The following is a 20,918-nucleotide window of genomic DNA, read 5'->3' as shown; positions in this document are numbered from 1 at the left end:
TCTGCCTGCCTCTGTGTCAACCGAGGGCTGGGATTAAAGGCACGTGCCTCCATGTCCAGTGGTCTTGAACTTTCTAGGCAGCCAAGAATGACTTCGAACTTCTGATCCTTCCTGCCTCCATGTCTTAAGTGCCGGGATTGCAGTATGTTCCTCCATCTCCAGTCTCCTCCTTCATCCATCCTTAGAAAGTGGTGAGGGTGGAGGGGGCAGTGGGGCCTCAGGGATAGAGCCAGCACTCACAGACAGTGTTGCCCGCAGTGACAGGCAGACAGATACCAAGTTAAAAACCCTGGCTGTCAGGTCTGTGGATGATGATGTTGCCCTTCCGCAGGCAGGGACCGCAGGGAATGATAAATTGAAGGTATTAAATGGCACTTGGGAAGCTGGGGGGAAAAAAAAGTCAGTAATGAATTACTTTGGAACAGTCTTGCAGAAATATCGATGCCTGCAAGACACTTGACATTTTCTTCTCTTCAGACACTGAGCTCAGGAAGAGTCTGGATGATGGCAGCTGGCAAGAGGGAGGTGAAACTCGGGGAAAGGCAAGAAACAGTGGGCTCAGCCAGGCGAGGGAGCGCGTCCCTCAGAGCTGGCTTCCCTGGAGTCTCGGGCGACCTTACCTTACTTCCCAAGTCTTCAGAGATAAGAGTTGAACTGATTTGGGCTGAGCTTTAAGTCAAAGCCAAATCCAGCAGCAGATGGTCATGAGCTTAAGAACTGTCTATAATTTTATTGTCAGGAAAATTGCTTTCTTTTACATAAACTAATGTAAATACATATGCATGTACATATGTATATATACACAGATATATACACACAGTACACACATATTCATTTGGCTTTCTATTTTATTTTTCACAGTGCTCGGCATGCAACCTGAGCTTTGTGTTGTCAAGTAAACATTCTAGTGCTAGGCTACAGTCCCCGACCTTCATTTGACTTCAATTATTTTTACACTTTAAAAATTTATTTGTGTGTGTGTGTGTGTGTGTGTGTGTGTGTGTGTGTGTGTGTGTGTGTGCATGCGCACACATGTGCACATACGTGCATGTGGCATGTGTGGAGATCAGAGGACAACTTGAAGGAGTCAATTCTTCCCTTCTACCGTGAGTGCCAGGGGACATCTCAGGTCATTAGTCTTGGTGGCAGGTGTTTTTACCCGACGAGCCACCTTGCACGCCCTAATTTGGCTTTCAATAAAAAGACTCATCAGAATTGTTTTTCATGCAAAACTTTGTGAGCAGATTCAAAAATTTATACTACCACATAGTAAATAAGATATCGAGATGGAAACCCTTGAATATGGCCAAAATTAAAATTTAATTTCTGTGCATGAGAAATCCTGCAGTTTATCCCCAGTGACTTGACATTGTACTCTTTGACATAATAAATATATCGAACCATCAATGTTTAGTATAGTATACCCAGCACTTGAATTTTTGTCTATATTTCCCCCCAAATAGTATAAACTCGATTCTTGATGTTCATAGGAAAATTAAATTGGTAACATGGTCCACCATGCCCTGAGGACGCCAAGCCCTGCCTTTTCCCTCCATTCCTTACACATGCACAATTTCTCTTTCTTCTTAGAGTTCAGTTCCCTCCTCACTTCCATATTTATTTCTCTGTCCTGTAAACACGGCCAGCAGGACTGGGAAGATGGCTTAATTGGTAACATGTTTGCTGCCTAGGTGTGAAGACCAGAGTGCAGCTTTCCAGTTCCCACATAAAAAGCAGGGCATGGCTGTGTGTTCTTGTAACTCGATGCTGGGTAGGGAGCTGAGGCAGAGGCAGGAGGATCGTCGGGGCTTGCTGGCTACCAGCTTAGCTGAAAGAAGAAAATGGCAGGGCCCGGGGAGGTCGGCCAGTGGATGAACCACTTGCTGTGATGTGTGAGGACCAGAGTTCAGCTCTCCAGGGCCTACATAAATGTCCAGGAGTGTGGCTCTGTCTGCAACCCCAGCAGTTGGGAGGCACAGTCAGGAGTTTCCCGGGACAATCTGGTTGACAAGGCTAACCAGATCAGCCAGAGACCCGGGATGGAGAGTTCAATAAAATGGAGAGCAGTTGAGGAAGACACAGAGCATCAGTTTCAGATTTCCACAGGTACACACAGGCGTGTGCACTCAACATATGCAAACACAGTGTAAACCCCCCCATACCTACACATGATCAAACACACACACACATACTTGCACTAATGAGAGTGCACACACACACACACACACACACACACACACACACACACACAAATAGTGATGTCCATCTTAGTGAGAGAGCACATCTCAAAGGAATAAGGCAGAAATCAATAGAGGAAGGCCTCCATCTTTCTCTGGCTTCTCCATACCCATGCATGGGCACCTCACCCCCACCTCAGTTACCACCAAAGTATAACACAGATGCAGAAAGGTGGATTTCCCAGTGATTACAATTTTTTTTTTTTTTGGTTTTTTTTTTTTTTTTTTTTTTTTTTTTTTTTTTTTTTTTGGTTTTTTGAGACAGGGTTTCTCTGTGTAGCTTTGCGCCTTTCCTGGAACTCACTTGGTAGCCCAGGCTGGCCTCGAACTCACAGAGATCCGCCTGGCTCTGCCTCCCGAGTGCTGGGATTAAAGGCGTGTTTTTTTGGTTTTTTGAGACAGGGTTTCTCTGTGTAGCTTTGTGCCTTTCCTGGAACTCACTCTGTAGCCCAGGTTGGCCTTGAACTCACAGAGATCTGCCTGGCTCTGCCTCCCGAGTGCTGGGATTAAAGGCATGTGCCACCACCGCCTGGCGTAAATTTTAAAACTAAAATTATTTATGTACTAGTTTACCTTTTTTTTGTTTTGTTTTTTTTCTTGAGGCAGGTCCTCATGTAGCTCTGGTTAGCCTGAAGCTGACTACATAGATTAGGCTGGCCCTGAACTTTACTGATCCTCCTGCCTTTTGAGTGCTGGGGTTACAAGCATTTGCCATCACTTCCCCCAAACATTATTATTATTATTATTATTATTATTTTGAGACTTTGTTATCTTGAGGCAGGGTTTCAAGTAGGCCAGGCTGACCTCAAACTCTCTATGTAGCTGAGGATGAATGACTTCGGACCAGATCATCCTGTCTCCACCATCCAATCCCACCTCCATCCTTGAGCACTGGGATTGTTTGTTTTGTGAAGTACTGGTATTGAACATATAGGGCTTTGTTTTTTGTTGTTTTGTGTTTTCAAGACAGGGTTTCTCTGTGTCCTGGAACTTGATTTGTAGACCAGGCTGACCTCAGACTCACAGAGATCCTCCTGCCTCTGCCTCCTGAGTGCTGGGATTAAAGGTGTGCAGCACCACACCCAGCTTAAAATTATTTGTAACTGTGTGTGTGTGTGTGTGTGTGTGTGTGTGTGTGTGTGTGTGTGTATGCGCACATAAATACTGGTGCTCAAAGGAGCCAGAAGAGCGTGTCAGACCCCCAGAACTGGAGTTATAGGCCATACTTATAGCTGTGAGCCATCTCACTTGGGTGCTGGGAACCGAACTCAGTTCTCCATGGGAGCAGCGAGACCTCTTAACTGTTGGGCCATCTCTCCAGCCCCCATTTAATCACTTTAAAGTGTCCACTCACGTTATCGTGCCCATCGCCGTTTTCTATCTCCATACTGAAGCTCCGTGCCCTCTGCACACTCCCCTGTCCCTGGCGGCCACCAACCCACTTTCTGTCTCTGTGAACGGGGCCATCCCAGGTATGGCCGTGTGATGTGTAGCGGACCAGCTGTTACCCTGAACACCAGGCGCCTCCCGCTCTGGTCTCTTTATACTTGACATAAGTTAATTAGTGTGCAGCTGTGTGATGGCCGTCCCCAGCCAGCTGTGGTGCGTTCAGGGCCGTTCCTGTGGATTTTCCTCTCGTTACCTGTCCCCACTGGGAGAAGCTGCTAGTCAGCTGGCATTCAGACTCCCATCGTGGTCCAGGGCATGTGGAATAGGAGCTGCCGACTTCATAGCCAACAACATAGCATCACAGTAAGCAAGGTGGACGGCATGGGGCGGGGTTCAGCTCAGTGAGCCCGGCCTCTCAGGCATGAAAGCTGTGTTTGGAGCTGCCGCCGCCGCCGCCCGCCTCGGCCAGTGATGGTTTTGGAATCTTTCTTCTTCGTTTTTTTTTCATTTTTTCATCGGCTCTGAAAGTCTGGAAGATCTCTCTCTCTCTCTCACGCTCCATCTCTCTCTCATCTCTCTCTCTCTCTCTCTCTCTCTCTCTCTCTCTCCCCTCACGTGCCACAGCATGGTGTTGAAAGGCAGCTGACAAACTTCTGGAACCCCATTCTCTCCTTCCACCACGTGGGTTCTGGCAACCAAACTCCAGTTATCAGGCCCCTTTACCTGCTTAGCCATCTCTCTGGTCCTTCTCTGAAAGGATTTCTTTCCAAATTGGTAGGCTTTGTACCCAAACATGTGCTTATTTAAAAGAAAAAATAGTGTTGGAGGCTGGAGAGTGGTCAGGGAGTGCTTGCTGTCTCCAGCAGCCCTGAGGAGTTCCTTTATCCTTTAGAGACTTTCCACTCAGGTAAAGCTGGATCCTTTGCCAAAAAGAATTTCAAGGTGAGCCGATATGAATCAGGGTTGGAGTTCATTAAAAGACATTTAAAAACAGGGCTTAATAGAAAGAGGCGCTTGGAAGCTGGGCCATGGTTCCACACGCCTTTGATCCCAGCATTCAGGAGGCAGAGGCAGGTGGATCTCTGTGAATTCCAGGCCAGCCGGGTCTACAGAGTGAGTTCCAGGACAACCTGAGTTAGCTACACGGAGAAAATCTGTCTCGAAAAACAAACACAAACAAACAAACAAATCCCTATGGCTGGAAAGATGACTCGGTGGTTATGAGTGCTTGCTGCTCCTCTAGAGGACAGGAGTTCTGTTCTGAGCAACATAACTGCCTGGAACTCCAGTTCCAGGGGATCTGGTGCCCCCTCTGATCCGTATGGGTGCAGGCACTTGCCTGCACGCACACACACACACACACACACACACACACACACACACACACACACACATACACACACACACACACACACAGAGTACATTAATTAAAAAAAGAAAGAAATACTGTCTCTATGTCAGCAACCTTCCCAGCAAATCTTTATGACGTTGTAGTTGATTCCCAGCCTGTGATGAGAGGCTCCAACCAGACTCCTTTCCCTTCCCATGGCCCCTTCATTTCTTCTTTCTGCCCTGCCTCAGATGAGATCTATGTTCTCAACTCCCCAGCTTGGGCTTTTCCCGTGGGACTCTGAGTAACAGCCCGGAGGGAAGTGACAATATGACATTTTCAGAAAGTCGAATCATCAGGCATTCTGTCTCGCTCACCTCCTGCCGTTGCCATCTGACATGAGAACACCCTTCCTTGGGCAGCTGCTGCTCCCAGGAGAGTGAAACAAATCCAGGAAGCAGTCCTGAGCCTGAGCTGTGCCCAGCATCCGGGCCACCTTCAGCCCAAAGCTGACAGGTACTCACTGATCTCCAGAGTCACGAATGAGAAAATCCCATGCTTGCTGTTGTAAGCAGTTGAGTCTGGGAGCTGTTTGTTATGCAGCATTGTTATGGCCAGAGCTGACTAATACACAGAACCAATGACAGGAGCCAGGGGTCAAGGGTAAGGGAAGCAGATGCTGGCGTGTGAGGCAAACAGGAAGTGACAGTTGATGGTGCAGTTCCTTCAGAGCTGAGCAGCAGGAAAAGGACACACACACACACACACACAGAGTCATTTGTGAACACTGTACCTGTCTGGTGTCTTTGACCAGTACTGCCAGTGACTGAGAGTTTTCCAGAGTTTGATTCCTATGGTGGCCCAGATTTCTCCTTAAAAATAAGAGAAAGGGGAGGATGCTGTGTTTTCTCTCCCTAGACACTGACCAACAGCCCAAGTCTGATGTAATGAGGGCAGCACCCTCTGAACTGGTCAGCGCCCCCCATTTTGTTCCCTCAGCTTCTCATTGGCCAGCCTGAGGCTGGCCTTAGTTTTCTCTTTTCTTTTCCCAGGGAAACTGTCTATTTTCACGCTTGTGTAGAAGGTGGAGTTGGCCCTGGGGATTGGCCCGCAGAGCTCAGCAGGTCATTCCATCCTATGACCAGCCTGGGCTGTGGGCACACTCTCTTACACTCTTTCAGGGTGACTGGCGACCACGCCACAGCACGCGTGTTTGTGACCTTTAGTCGTAGCACGAGCTGGAGCGTTTTCCGCTGGACTGACGCCTTCACACTAATGTGCTGCCTTTCCTCCTCTCTTGAGCTGTCCTCCGGTTCAGCTTTGCACTCTTCTTTTCAGGCCGAGGATATCCCACACCGAGGTCGAGGATATCCCACACCGAGGTCCCTGTCCAACCCAGTCTGCATTTTTTTTCTTAGAGTTTGTGTGCAGAAGCCCATCTGTCCCAAGAAGGAATCTTCTTCTTCATCTCCTTTCTAAAACCATCTCTACTGGATGGAAGCTCTTTGCCCCTGGTTCTGATCAAAGGTCAGCAGAGAGGCAACCAGGCTGGATTAGGGACTTTTCTCTTTGCTGTGACCAAATCTCTCACAAGAAGCAACTTCAGAGAGGAGGGATTTCTTTGAGACACAGGTTGAGGGGATATAATCCATTACGGCAAGGGTAGACATAATATCATTATTTTAGATACAGGTTGAGGGGATTTTATCCATTATGGAAGGGAAGACATGATGTCAGTGTGATGGGTGAGATAATACAGAGGCTCCTTCATCTTGTATTCTTTCTGAGGCCATGTTAGATTTAACTAGAATTTGATCTCCTGATGAGAAGCTCCGTGGATTGGTTTAATAAAAATCTGAACAGCCAATAGCTAGGCAGGATTTCCAGGGCAGAGAGGATGCTGGGAAGAAGAAAGGGAGATGCCAGGAGACACAGAGAACAAGCAGGATGGGCAATACAGCGATGAGGTAATAAAACCACAAGGCAGAAAGTAAATGAATAGAAATGGGTTAATTTAAGTTATAAGAGCCAGTTAGAAAAAAACCTAAGCTATCAGCCAAATTTTCATAATTAAGAAGTCTTTGTGTCATTATTGGGGAGCTGATGGTCCCGATGAAAAAGTCAGACTACAAATGGTGTCCAATGTGGAACCTCAAATAGCCAAACATAGGACCTGAAAAAGAAAAAAAAAATTCTGGACAAAGAGCCAGATGTAGCTTCCTAGTCCTGCAGTCTCAGGCAGGCTGGTTCTTGGTGGGCTGGAGCCGGCTGCCAGCACCGTGTGCTAAACTAAGCTGCATGGTGGTTTAGGTTTTGCTCATGCAGTCAGAAGGAGTTACAGGTATGTAGTCAAGACAGATCGAGATGAAAAAAACCCTCTAAACAGGTTACAGCGTGTTTAAAAAATGTTCATTAGGCTTAAAAAAGAAAAGAAAATAGGTATAGACATAGAAAAAAATAGTTTATAAATAATAAGATAAAATCTTTAAAGAGAAAATTAAATAATATAAAAAGGATAAGACATGTAGAGAGGGGAAATACACGGGGAGTTTGGATCCTGTAGGGTGTTGTATTGTCTTTAAATTTTTTGATTGGTGATGGGCAAACAATAGCTGCTGAGAGGACACTGGATTATGAAAACTCCTAAATTAAACCAACCTATATATTTTAAAAATGTTTTAACTTCAAAATGGAAGTCAAAAAATATATTACTTTGGGGAAGAGGTTATGCTGTTTCCACAGAAAATGAAAGGCTGTGGAATTCATTAAGGTTGATATAGATCAGATTTGATCAGGGGGAGACCTCCTGAAAATCCTGGTTACAGACATAAAGAAATAAACCTAGGGGGCTAGAGAGATGGCTCAGAGGTTAAAAGCACTGGCTGCTCTTCCAGAGGTCCTGAGTTCAATTCCCAGCAACCACCTGTAATTCTCATTACAACCATCTGTAATGAGATCTGGTGCCCTCTTCTGGTGTACAGGCAGAACACTGTATACATCATAAATAAATAAATCTTTGGAAAAAAAAAAAGAAAAAGAAAGAAACCTAGAAAAACTACAAGACAGGTGATATATATTTTACCTGCTCAAACAAAGAACAAAAAATCATCTTTGCCTGGCTTGTGCACACTGCACAATCCGTATTTGTGTTAATGCAGATATGCATGTTACCTTTGAAAGTTTATGTGTTTTCAGAGCCAGGGGGACCAGACATCAATGAAAATGGGTGGCCCACGTGATCCAGCCTCCCAGAGTGCCTCTGTTCAGAGTTCTGCATCCAGAACAGCTTCAAGGTTGCTGGCCGAGAAGGTCCAACCTCACAGACTATTCTAGCCAGACTTGATTATTATTCTAATTTCCTCAGGGTCCCCCAAAGATGCCAGCACCCCCAGACAACATGAAGCAGTCTAGAGAACATAACTCAAGGGGTGGGGTGGGTGGTTTTGGTTGTTTGGTGGGTTATGGATATTTGTTATCATTTAGGGGGGTTGGTTACAAATTGTTACTGGTCATGGTCAGGGAGAAGGCTAAACAAAGATTAGATTCAGGGATCTCTTTCTGAAGGAAAAAGAGGAATGTAATATAGAAATGATGAGATAAAATGGTCGATTGCTGAGTCTACTTTTGAACAACCACTAGTCTCAAATATTTTACATTGGTATGGATTTTTGCATACTGATACACTTTTTTTTTTTTGGTTTTTTGAGACAGGGTTTCTCTGTGTAGCTTTTGGAGCCTTTCCTAGATCTCGTTCTGTAGACCAGGCTAGCCTCGAACTCACAAAGATCCACCTGCCTCTGCCTCCCAAGTGCTGGGATTAAAGGCGTGCGCCACCACTGCCTGGCACTGATACACATTTAAGGTTATTTTTCTTATACTGTATATATGTTTCTTGTTTAAGACATTGTACCTCTACAGTTCATTTTAAAAATGTAATGTACTTGAAAGCTATTTAGGATAATAAAGAAATACAGGTTAATAGTTAGTCACCTATTACAATTAAGTTTATAATCATGTTACATATGTTTTCAAAGTCATACAAAGATATATTTTAGATAGAGAAGCCATCTTCAAAGACTTCAGAGACCTGCAGAATATGGCATTTAAAATGTTTTAGGAATAGAAGGCTTTTCATGACAGTGAGACACATCTGCTCTTGGAAGTACCAAATTTACTTCAAAAAAGGATGATGGGATCAAAGAACCTCCATATGGAGTTTGCTTTTTTTGTGGCAAAAGCTAGCCATTTAGGCAAGAAAATGACCTTGCCTGGATGGCTGACAGCATGCTGTCCAAACAGGACAAGCAGGGCACAAAAGAAGGCAACTGCCAAGACGAGGTAGGACAGTCCTTCAGAAATTACTGCTTCACAGAAAAGTCTGTCAGATATTCTAGATCTGTAGGCCATAGTTGGATGCCCCAACATTACAGAGGAAACTTGAGTGACTGTCCAGGCAGCCAGAGGTTTCTGTCATTTCTTATAGTTTTTGGAAGATGCTTGCTCTGCACTTCCTGTTTACTCAGGTAATATTATATCCTTCTCAGGTCTTTGATGCAGTTGAAGATTAGATAGTTATAGAGTTTTCCTTAGTCATGATAGAAAGTAAATTAGGTACAAAACTCTGGACTCCTCAAGAGAGGATAAATAATGGAGTATTTTCTCTGAATTTGCCAAATACAAATGGACTGGACATTGTGAATATAATTCTTACTTGATAATTGTTTCTATTGTATGTAGTTTTACTATGTTAGAGCTAAAACTTTTCCTTTTTAGACAAAAAGGGGGATATGTAGCTGAAAGTTTTCCTGTGTCCTGCCTGGCCAGTGGTTGGGACAAATCTCTTCCACTTGAGCCCCCCAAGTGAGCACACAGAGGCTTATATTAATTACAAACTGTATGGCCATTAGCTCAAGCTTATTACTGACTAGCTCTTACACTTAAATTAACCCGTAATTCTTATCTATGTTTAGCCACGTGGCTTGGTACCTTTTTTCAGTTCTGCCTAGTCATCTTGCTTCCTCTGTGTCTGTCTGGCGACTTCTGACTCAGCCTTCCTCTTCCCAGAATTCTCCTCATCTGCCTGCCTTGCCTATACTTCCTGCCTGACCACTGGCCAATCAGTGTTTTATTTATCAATCAAATCAGAGCAACACATATTCACAGCATACAGAATGACATCCCACAGCAGGGAAATGTTGCGGAAGAATCTATTTGTAGCTGGGCGGTGGTGGCGCATGCCTTTAATCCCAGCACTCAGGAGACAGAGGCAGGCCTGGTCTACAGAGTGAGATCCAGGATAGGCACCAAAACTACACAGAGAAACCCTGTCTTGAAAAACCAAAAAAAAAAAGAATCTATTTGTACACTGTGAAGATATGTCACTTGGATAGCTTTAATAAAAAGCTGAACAACCGATAGCTAGGCAGGATATTTGGGGCAGAGAGGATGCTGGGAAGAAGAAAAGGAGATGTCAGGGTACACAGAGAGCAAGCAGGATGGGCAATACAGAGATGAAGTAATAAAGCAGAAAGCAAATTAATGGGTTAATTTAAATTATAAGAGCTAGTTAGAAACAAGCCTAAGCTATGAGCCAAGCTCTTTTTTTTTTTTTTTTTTTTGGTTTTTCGAGACAGGGTTTCTCTGTCTAGCTTTGCGCCTCTCCTGGAACTCACTCTGTAGCCCAGGCTGGCCTCGAACTCACAGAGATCCGCCTGGCTCTGCCTCCCGAGTGCTGGGATTAAAGGCATGCGCCACCACCGCCCGGCTGAGCCAAGCTTTTATAGTTAATAAGAAGTCTTTGCATCATTACTGGGGAGCTGATGGTCCCTGTGGGGAAAGTCAGAATACACTTACTCTAAACACTCCAAGTGAGGCTACACTTGGGTCCCGAACACCTGAGTGTAGTTCCATTGGCTGGAATAAAGCCTTTCAGTTGACTATAGACTGTCTGAGTGGTCTTCTCTGTGAGTATCTCATAGCAGCAGGAGAGTGAGGGGTTAATCGCATTACTTCTGAGGCAGAGAGTAGAGAGCAGACAGGAAGTGGGGCCATAGAACTTTAAACCTCACCCTCAGTGACCTACTTCCTCCAGTGAGGCTCTACCTCCTAAATTTGACAAGCTTTCCCAAACAGCACTATTAGTTGGAGACCAAATGTCCAAACACACTTGCCTACTGAGGAAATGGAAATGGGGGCATGGAGTGTGGGCAGGCTGTCCGCTGACAGGTCATCTTCAGTCCACAAGGATCTAGCATCCCTCCTCACAGCAGGCCTGCTGAGCACAGTTAGAGGGTAGCCCAAGGTTGTGAACCCTCCCAGGGGGAGGCACTGCTCATATTCTGCCCCACAAGTAAGGGGCCTAGGCTCTGGAGGGTTCTGCAGGAGTCAGCGTCAGGTATCCATGTTACCATGTTGATTTTCACAGTACTGGCTGGTTTGATGGCTCCAATAACACACACACACACACACACACACACACACACACACACACACACACACACACATCTTTTTGGAAAAGGGACAAAAGTTTTGCAGCATTTAGCTGTTAACACTTTTTTTTTAATTAGGCCCCAGGAAGAGTCTGCCCCCTGCTGGCAGATGTTCTCTTTTTTTTTTTTTTTTTTTTGGTTTTTCGAGACAGGGTTTCTCTGTGTAGCTTTGCGCCTTTCCTGGAACTCACTTGGTAGTCCAGGCTGGCCTCGAACTCACAGAGATCCGCCTGGCTCTGCCTCCCGAGTGCTGGGATTAAAGGCGTGCGCCACCGCCCGGCGGCAGATGTTCTCTTTAGGAATGTGGATCACTTCTGCAGGATATGGTGAGGCGCATCTGTCTTCCCAGTATTTGGAAAGCTGGGGCAGGAGGAACTCAAGTTTGAAGTTAGCCTGCACTAACAGTCTCAGAATCAAATCAAAACAAAAACAAGAACAATAACAAAATAATATGGATTATGTAATGCTTCTGTTCCCAATTCGGAGGGCCAAGTACCAATTCCAGGCAACAGAAAAAGTTCAACTACCCATAAATATGTGACATCTACCCTCAGCCTGCCTGAACCCAACTTCACGACCCCTATGACCTCTCTTTCCTTTCTAGCTTGTCCAGAGATGAATGCACCATCAGGTCCATTTTAAAGACATTTCTTTCTCAGGTCCCAGGTCTCGATGTTGTCTTTGCTGCCCAGGGCTGTTTTCTTGTGTCTAGTAGGTCCTTGCTGGCCTGCTCTCTTCTGAGCATCGTTTCTAACTGCCTTTCCGTCTTATCAGATGAATCTCCCTCTTGGGTCTCAGTAGGAGAGAGATGTCACACTTGACTCAATGGGGTGGCTACGGAGTGTAGTAAATGACTATTTATGAAGGCGCAGCTTTAAGGGATGGGGCGGTGCCCAGGACTGGGACAGCAAAAGCACATTCCTACTTCCAGGCCTGCAGGGTCCATGAAGGAAGCAGTTACAGGACATTTCTCGGTCTGTCTGTCTGTCTGTCTGTCCATCCGTCCGTCCATCCGTCTACCCACCCATCCATCCATCCATCCATCCATCCATCCATCCATCCATCCATCCATCTATCTATCTATCTATCTATCTATCTATCTATCTATCTATCTATCTATGTCTGTGTGTATGGACAGGGCCTCTGACAGAAGCTGTGGCCTCAAGGAGAGGACATGAACAAGACGGACCACAATGGGGAGCTGGGGAAGAAGTACCCCAAATTTGCTTCCCTCCCCTTCTCTCCTTTCCTCTGTGGGAGCTGGGGGTTGGGGATGTACAGCACCTAGAGGTCAGTTTCCCAGACACAAAACAGCGTGGGGGCTGTGGGGAGTGGATTCAGAGGGGCAAAGGAAGCCTGAGGATGTGCACAGGTTTCATTACTCGCCGATCACTCCTCTAACAGCACAGCAGAGGCTTTCTAGTCCGTGTTGGATTAATTTTAGTATTCAAGGAATCCCACAGCAGCCCCACCCACTTCAGCCTTCTCCCTACCCATCCCAAAGAGCACAGGCCCTCCACCCGCCTGAGTGGATACCCTGATCCACTTGTCTGGGTGGATACCCTGATCCGCTTTACGTACTGCACATGTTAAATACGCTTTAGCATCGTGGGTACTGATTTACATCACCCTGACATCCTAGAATAAAGGTACTTCCCCTTCTTTCTCTCTTTTCTTTCTTTTTCGGCACTCCACCCACCTGAGTGGATACCCTGATCCGCTTGTCTGGGTGGATACCCTGATCTGCTTTACGTACTGCACATGTTAAATACGCTTTAGCATCGTGGGTACTGATTTACATCACCCTGACATCCTAGAATAAAGGTACTTCCCCTTCTTTCTCTCTTTTCTTTCTTTTTCGGCACTTCTGGGAATACTCATCATCTCAGATCTCTCCTGGGCAAGCTGTCCGTCAGTAATGGGAGTGACGATGGTCTGGCTAGTACCGAGATGACAAGTGGACCCCATCATTGCAGAGAGCCTGGGATACGGGGCTGAAGTGAGGACCCAGGCCCCCTACGAAAACAGGAGCAACGAAGTCGAGTTCTGAAGTCCCATCCCTGTCTCTTTATGAAGTGAGAAAATGAAGGTCTGGCTCTTTTACGTGGGTACTGGGAATTGAACTCGGGTCCTTGTGCTTAGGGAGTAAGCACTTTTCTACCTGAACCTTCTCGCCAGCTCCAAAGAAGACTGTTGTATTCACCTCTGAGTCTCTGCACTGAGAACTGTTCTCGGGACACGGAAGATATGTGACTATGGGTCCTTCCTGACCTGAGCTGATAGTAAACCTGGAGATGAACTATCTATCCTCCACTGTGGAGCTGGAGGCTGGGTCTGGGGCCAGGCGTGCTTTCTCACCCCGTTTTTTAACTCAGCCTGTCACCGAAGGCTCAGCAGACGTCAGTAATCACTCCACACCCCACCCACCCCGCCCCGGGGAGGCTTCAGCCTTGGGGTGACAGAGCTGGCATCCTCTTCCCCATGCCTGGGGTTACACTGCCCTCTGGTGGACACCGATGGTACAAACGGGAGTCGTGACTTGCGGTGGGTGACCTTTTTCTGACATTGAGGAAGAAGTGCTTCTGTAGGGTTTGGGCAGTGCCGCTGGGCCTCCAACCCCCGATTTAACTTGCAGCTCGCCGGCCTGAACAAACACACGGCCTTCTTACCAATGTATGCGACTCCTCAGCCATCAGATAATGCCCGACTCAAGTTTCTGTTCACGGCCTCACTTCCTGTTTTGCCAAGACCCAGGCAGGAAGAGGGAGAGTTTATCTGATACCTTTCTCCTCGGCTGCTGGTTTTCTCTTATCCCCAGACACCTAGATTTTGCTCCTGCTGCAGCTTTTCTCAAGGGTGGGGTTGCAGGAGATGTGGGAAACCAAAGACCAGCTGCTCTCCCTGTCCAGGGTCTGCAGCTGTGCACGCGGCCCGCCGCAGCTCCTGCTTCCCTGCCTGGAGCCAAACTCCAGGTCACTGAACTGAGGACGCTGGGCCCCATGAGAGTGAAGGTCATGGACCTGCAGGCTTACGTCAGTTCCTCTCTCTGTCCCCGATCAGATATATAGCAGGAACCCTATAGGAATCACAGAAGGTTGAGGACAAGATCTTCTGCGCCCGGCAAACTGCGCTGAGTGCCCAAGCCCCAGAGGTTTAGAGTTCTAAGGCCTTTCGAAGCCAGAGACTTACAGCTCTCAGGTTGGAGGCTAACTTGACCGTCAGTGGCCAGCACTCGGCAGTGTTTTGGAATCCTCCGCTTCTGGCAGGAGTGGCAGCAAATGGCACCTTCTGTGGTTACAGTTCTTGTACAGGTCTCAGGTTCCGGGGCCCTTACTCATGCAGCAACCAATGTCACGCGTGTTGTGTTTAGGGTGTTGGAATCTTAGCGCTCCACAGCTCTCTGGAACTTTCTCTCCTGCTTTCTTTCGCGATCTATAGCCGTTATCTCCACTGTGGCCTGCTTCACCGATGTATCCTTCCTTCTTCCTGTTACTAGATGAGTCCACTCGGCTAGGGAGCCGGCTCAGTCTGTGGAGAGCTCAAAAGCCTGAGTTTGATCCTCAGAATCTGTCTCCAAAAGCTTGGAGAAATGGGGCTGTGATCCCAGCCCTAGGGAGGCAGAGATGAACGGATCCTTCGGGGTTGCTGGCCAGATAATCTAGCTGATAGGTAAACTATTCAGTGAGAGACCCTCTATCAAAAAAAAAAAATAACGGGGAAAGCTGGGCAGTGGTGGTACACATCTTTAATCCCAGCACTTAGGAGGCAGAGGCAGGAAGATCTCTGTGAATTCGAGGCCAGCCTAGTCTACAGAGTGAGTTCCAGGACAGCCAGGACTACACAGAGAAACCTTGTCTGGAAAAAACAAAAACAAAAGGAAATAAGGTTGAGAGTGATTGAAGAAAACACTTGCCATCGACCACCGTCTCCACATGTATGTACAGATGCATGAATGTGCGTTCACACACACATGCACACACACACACACACACACACACACACACACACACACACACACACACGAAAAGATCACTTGAGAGAAGCCTTTTTATTGGGTCTACCACTGTAATCCCAAGAGGCAGCACAGAAGAATGTTTCCCACTTATCTGTTCACAAAGGGAGCCGAATACATGCTCACACAGCCAGACATGCACCAACCACAGCCGACTCTCGTGCAATGAAGGACTATGCTTGTGTTGTATACGCGTCTTGAGATCCCCCAACAAGACCACCACAGAGCCAATATCCGATGCAAACCACACAGGAGTTTATTGATAACAAGCAAGCCCGGGCTTGGTCCGAAGCCAACATCCGACACAGCGGGTGCAGGAGGATGGCCCTGAACTCTCAGGGTGAGGGGTTTTCAAAGGGAAAAACTTCAGACAGGGTGGTATAAGCCTTGGTATCATATGATTGGGTGAGGGTATGTAACCTTTGAATTTACTGGTTGGGGGTTACAGTTATCATTTTAGGGGCAGGCCTGGATAAGTCCCAGGCTTTGTCCTTGAACTGCCATGGGGGCTGGCTGGCCTTGCACGTTCACATTGACCCATGCATGTAGCTCTAAGTTGGTGAGGGGTCCCAGACAGTAAACAAATGGCTGAACCTTGAACAGTCAAAGTATGTGCAGAAAGGGAGCTACTGCAAGGACTAAGTCATATCCCTCCCAGAAACTGCTTGCTTGAGTCTCAGGAAACTGAAATTGAGGCCTGACCTCTGAGAAAGGACTGAGCAGTCTCTTATGGCGTCTGCTTGGTCCTTTCACTTGCACCAGTTACAGGCTCTCTGCTGGGCCTCCAGGAAAGCGTTCCTCTTCTGGTCTGGGTGGGAAAGGCAAGATCATCCAGAGTTTACCAGAGCGTTTGATGACGGTGAGTTAGTTCAGGGCAAGCTGCTGGAAGCAGTCATGGGCGGGGCAGCGCCTCTAACAGCCAGACAGCTTCAGCAGCAAGCAGCTGTGGTTGTGGGTAGCTGTGCAACTTCCTCGAGCCCCTGGAGTGTCGGAGTGGCTGCTGCCACCCTGGGGGCAGTCCGCCTGACTGTGGATGACAGTCCTGCCCAGCAGTCAGGGCTCCTGGGAGAGAGCTAACACAGTCGGTGGAGAGTCAAACCACCTGATCCCAGCACTCAGGACACAGTCTGCTCTACACTGAGAGGTCCAGGCTAGCCTGGGCTACCTAGTGAGACCCTGTCTCAATAAAATAAAACAAGAATCAGGCTACTCTGGCCCCCAGAAGGGATGCTTACAATAAAGACTTACCATTAATGTGAAAAGTACTTCAGCTGTAATGAACAGTACCTTAGTAATGCTCCGCTTCCACTCCAGGGAGAGCTGGGGCCTTCTAATCTGTCTCTTGCCTGGGACCTTGTTGTGGACCCTGCTAGGAATTCTAACATTTTATTACATGTTAACATTTATTAAAACCCAACCCCGTGAAACTGACAATATTCAACCGTGTTTGACCTCACAGGTGGCCGGCCATTCAGTCTTTTTTTATAACACCGGCCACTAGACAGCTCCTCAGCGAGGGGCGTGGCCTGGAGAGCACCTCTCCCATCTATGCAAATTTGGGCCGGCACAGTTTCAAGAGTTCCAGTCTGTCGTTTCTTTTTACAATCAATAAAAATATTAAATATAAACCACCCTGTGGAGATGGCCCAGTGGGTACTGGGTTCAGATCCACAGCCCACTAAGGGCCATGTGCCCTGCTTAGGTGGGGCAGAGGTAGGTAGATCCCCCGGGACTCCGGGCCACCCGGCTCTAACAGTGGGTGAGCTCCAGGGTCAGTGAGGGGCCCTGTTTCAAAAAATAAGGTGGAGAACAATGGAGGATGACACATGACCTCTGGCCGCTGCATGCTCGTGCATGGGCTAGTGTGCCTCACACACACGTGCACACACACATGCATGCAGCACACGCACAAATGAGTATTTAAATTAATTAAAACATTCGTATTTTTTCCCCACTTAACCATAGGAGAAAGTAGGTCTCAACATAAATTTAGAGACTAAGCTTGATTTGAGGGAAAAAAATCCCCAAACCCAACAACTTTCTATGTAAGATTTACTAGGGAAAAGGGTTAGAAAGATAAATTTCAATCTATACCATGGAAAGAATGATGGATTTGTGAGGGTGACTCCGTTTTCTGGGTGACCTTGAATGAGCCTTTGCTCAAAGTCAGTTTTCTATTTTGAAAAACGCAACTGGCTGTTGAAGGATCCAGCAGGGAGCCTGGCCCAGAAAAAGGCACTGTGAATGGTGGGTGAGCCCTGCCTAATCAGGGCCCATTCTAAACCCGCATCTGCAAGCTTTGCGAAGGATGCGTCGCTCACGGCCACTAGAGGTTACAGGAGTAGCAGTGACGATGGCTTGGAAAAGACCCACAAGTTGAAACAAAATCCCGAGGTTCTGCAGCCCTTAGGCCTGAGACCCCCCCATCTTCAAGCCAGGCCAGGGCGCGGGGTGCAGGGAGAGAGGCGCCAGGACGAGCGCCCCAGCCCGCAGGAAGGGGCGGGTTGTCCTGGCAACCCTGGACCGAGCCTTGCAGGCGGTGGCATGCGCCCGTGCTTTCGCTTCGCATCCTGGCATTCGGCAGTTCGGCTGCCGGTTGGAGCGTTGATCGGGGCCATATCCTCCATGGAGTCCTCCAAGGTTAGATCAAGGGCTCCCCCAGGGCAGTGGGTGTAGGACTCAGAGGTGGAAAGGAGACTCTGGGGCTGGGCGGGACGAGGACTCTCTGCAGCCCTGAGTCGGGAGGGAGGGCGGGCGGCCGGGGTGGTGGGGGTAGGGAGAGTTGGCATCCAAACCAGGAACACCACTAGGAGGACCACCGAGGTTTAGAGCCCCCTGCTCTGCCTCTTGACTTTCAAAGGCTTAAGGGGTATGTTGGTTTTTGAAAGACAGCCTTTCTAACAAGACGCTTTGTTTGTCTCGGTTGCTTTTCATGTTTAAAATCACCACGCGCGCAGGGGAGCCCATGAGCGCTGGAAACGGCAAACCTGGCTGCCAGCTTCCTTCCACTTCAAGAGCGGCCTGTGCTAGAGAGCTGGAGAAGGTTCCAGAGAAAAGTGACTTGGGCATGACCAAGGTGGAAAGGAGATACAGTTGAGTTCTGGATGGGCTTATAACCTCATGGCTCGTGGCTTTATAGTCTCTGTCTCTCTCTCTGTCTCTCTGTCTCTCTGTCTCTCTGTCTGTCTCTCTGTCTCTCTGTCTCTCTCTCTCTCTCTCTCTCTCTCCCTCTCTCTCTCTCTCTCAAAATAAGATCGAGCACCACTGCTACCCCCTTATGTAGCCCAGGCTAGCCTGGAATTCTCCATCCTCCTGTCTCAACTCCCCAAGTGCTGGGATCGTCATCAGCCTCTGTCGTTCCAGGCTTGGTTCATAGCTTTAGAGTTTCTGTTCATGCCCCTGTTACTTTGGACCTCTTGGTGGCGTATCATGTAGTGACATCACACGTCAGATCAAAGCATCTCCCCTCTTGGTCAAGAAACGATGATCCCCCAATGACCTCTTACAATTGTTTTTTAAAGACGGTCTTTATTTTATACGTGTGTTTGCACGGATGTCTACTGCTTACGCGCCCGGTGCCAGCAGACATTAGAGGGGGGCGCTGGGTCCCCTGGGACTGCAGGTATGGATGGTTGGGAACCACCACGTGGGTACTGAGGGTAGAAATCCAGTCCTCTGCAAGAGCAACAGGTGTTTTAACTGCTGAGTCCTCTCTCCACCTCCGTGATCTCCCAACAGTGTGACTTAAGGGAACTAAGCCTTTAAAACACGGGCTTCTGGAGGACATTCCAGATCCCAGCTACGGGAGCTAGTTAGGGGACATACACAATCAACTCCCGTCTATATTCAAGATCTGATCAGGCAGAGCCACAGCTGGCGTGCTCACACCTGCCATGCCCACACTCAGGAGGTGGAGGAAGGAGGATTAATTCAAGGTCATCCTCAGTGACATAGCAACTTCGAGGCCAGCCTCGGCTACCTGAGACCCTGTCTCAACAACAAAGACAAAGCAGAGATTTGAATGTGTTGTTGACTGGAACTCCAAACAGCTGGGAAGTATATTGCAACCGAGTAAAGGGAGTCAGAGGTTTGAGCTGCCCGGGCTTTGGTTAATAAATACCGAGGCTGGTCTTCGGCCTGATTCTGCTTGCCTCTAGAGCCTGTCCACATCCATTTTTTATCTTGCTCAGATATTAGTAGATATATGGTACTGCTTATTGGCTGGGGCACTTAAGGTGGAAATTGTGAGCACTCTGAGGCAGGTTTAAATTAAATAATGGCTCTTACTCCGTAATTGGCTCTTAAGGTGGAAGAGGAAGGATGAAAACAAGGTTCTCTTGAGGGCGGAGAGGCTAGAGGACAGCCACAGTTTCCCAAAAACCCGTTCAGGGTGAATCCAGGCTCAAGCCAGAGTGCTGCAAAAGGAGCTGGAGAAGTCTCGTCTTGGCCCAGCTGAGCCTTGTCCCCAGTCTCCTAGGTCCCAGGTCTTCATATCCGATTCTCCTTCATAACTTAGAGAGAGGTGGGAGGGATCCCTAGCCTCAACTATAAACTGGGCTGAAGGAGCTGGAGGATTTCGAACCATCAACCGCCCAACATGGCTAGGACAGCAAGGAGAAAAGAGGGCTGGGATCCCACCTTTCCTCCCTGCACGTCGTTTCCTCCTTCCTTCCCAGTCTCAGGTAGTTCATATTAGCAGAGAGTGCCCCTGAACTCCTGCCCCACCTCCTGAGTGCTGGGATCACAGGCATGCCCCACCTCCTGAGTGCTGGGATCACAGGCGTGCTCCGCCATTGTCTGGTCCTGTGCAGTGCTGGGATCACAGGCGTGCTCCGCCATTGTCTGGTCCTGTGCAGTGCTGGGACCAGAGACGTGCTCCACCTCCTGAGTGTTGGGACCAGAGGCGTACTCCGCCATTGTCTGGTCCTGTGCAGTGTTGAACCCAGGGCTTCATGTACGTCAGGCAAGTGCTCTGCTAACAGAGCTACCTGGGAACTTAACTTTAAGCTTCCAGAACTTTGTTTTTCCAATTTGGTTTGGAATAAGGAGGAAGCCACTTTGAGGGTGAGCTAGAGAGGACCCGTGCTTTTTAACTGGACGTTCTGCTCTCAGTACGTCCTTTCAGAAGACACGTCTAAGGTTCAGCTTAACAGGGAGTCCAGGGCTGGGCGGTGGCGCACGCCTTTAATCCCAGCACTAGGGAGGCAGAGGCTGGTGGATCTCTGTGAGATCGAGGCCAGCCTGGTCTACAGAGCAAGATCCAGGACAGGCACCAAAGCTACACAGAGAAACCCTGTCTCAAACAAACAAACAAACAAACAAACAAACAGAAAACCAGGGAGTCCAGGTCTTGTGGAATGGAGGGGCCAAGCTAGCCACTTGTACAGTGTGTGGGTGTGTGCCTTTTTCCAGCAGGGAGGGCCGTGACCTCCCGTACTACTGCAGATCTTTAGCTTGCTTGT

The 20,918-nt window shown here is 48.0% G+C and overlaps 1 protein-coding gene across 3 annotated transcripts in view; it reads left to right on the top strand.

Moving 5' to 3' along the window:
* The first annotated feature begins 15,743 nt into the window (after positions 1 to 15,743).
* Positions 15,744 to 20,918, top strand: part of Spats1 (spermatogenesis associated serine rich 1) — a 42,236-nt gene continuing 37,061 nt past the window's right edge. Inside the window, exons 1-2 of one of the 3 annotated variants that reach the window (XM_052745413.1) lie at positions 15,744 to 18,096; positions 18,414 to 18,548. In XM_052745413.1, coding sequence (XP_052601373.1) covers positions 18,422 to 18,548 — 127 coding nt within the window. In that variant the 5' untranslated portion in view covers positions 15,744 to 18,096; positions 18,414 to 18,421. The remainder of the gene's footprint in view (positions 18,097 to 18,413; positions 18,549 to 20,918) is intronic. The other 2 variants (XM_052745415.1, XM_052745414.1) reach the window with 2 other exon arrangements.

This window comes from Peromyscus californicus, unplaced genomic scaffold (assembly GCF_007827085.1).
Source record: "Peromyscus californicus insignis strain IS unplaced genomic scaffold, ASM782708v3 Scaffold_19__1_contigs__length_69161282, whole genome shotgun sequence".
NCBI classification, from domain to species: domain Eukaryota; kingdom Metazoa; phylum Chordata; class Mammalia; order Rodentia; family Cricetidae; genus Peromyscus; species Peromyscus californicus.
The sequence above is the reverse complement of the archived record's forward strand: the minus strand, read 5'-3'. Positions and strand labels throughout refer to the sequence as shown.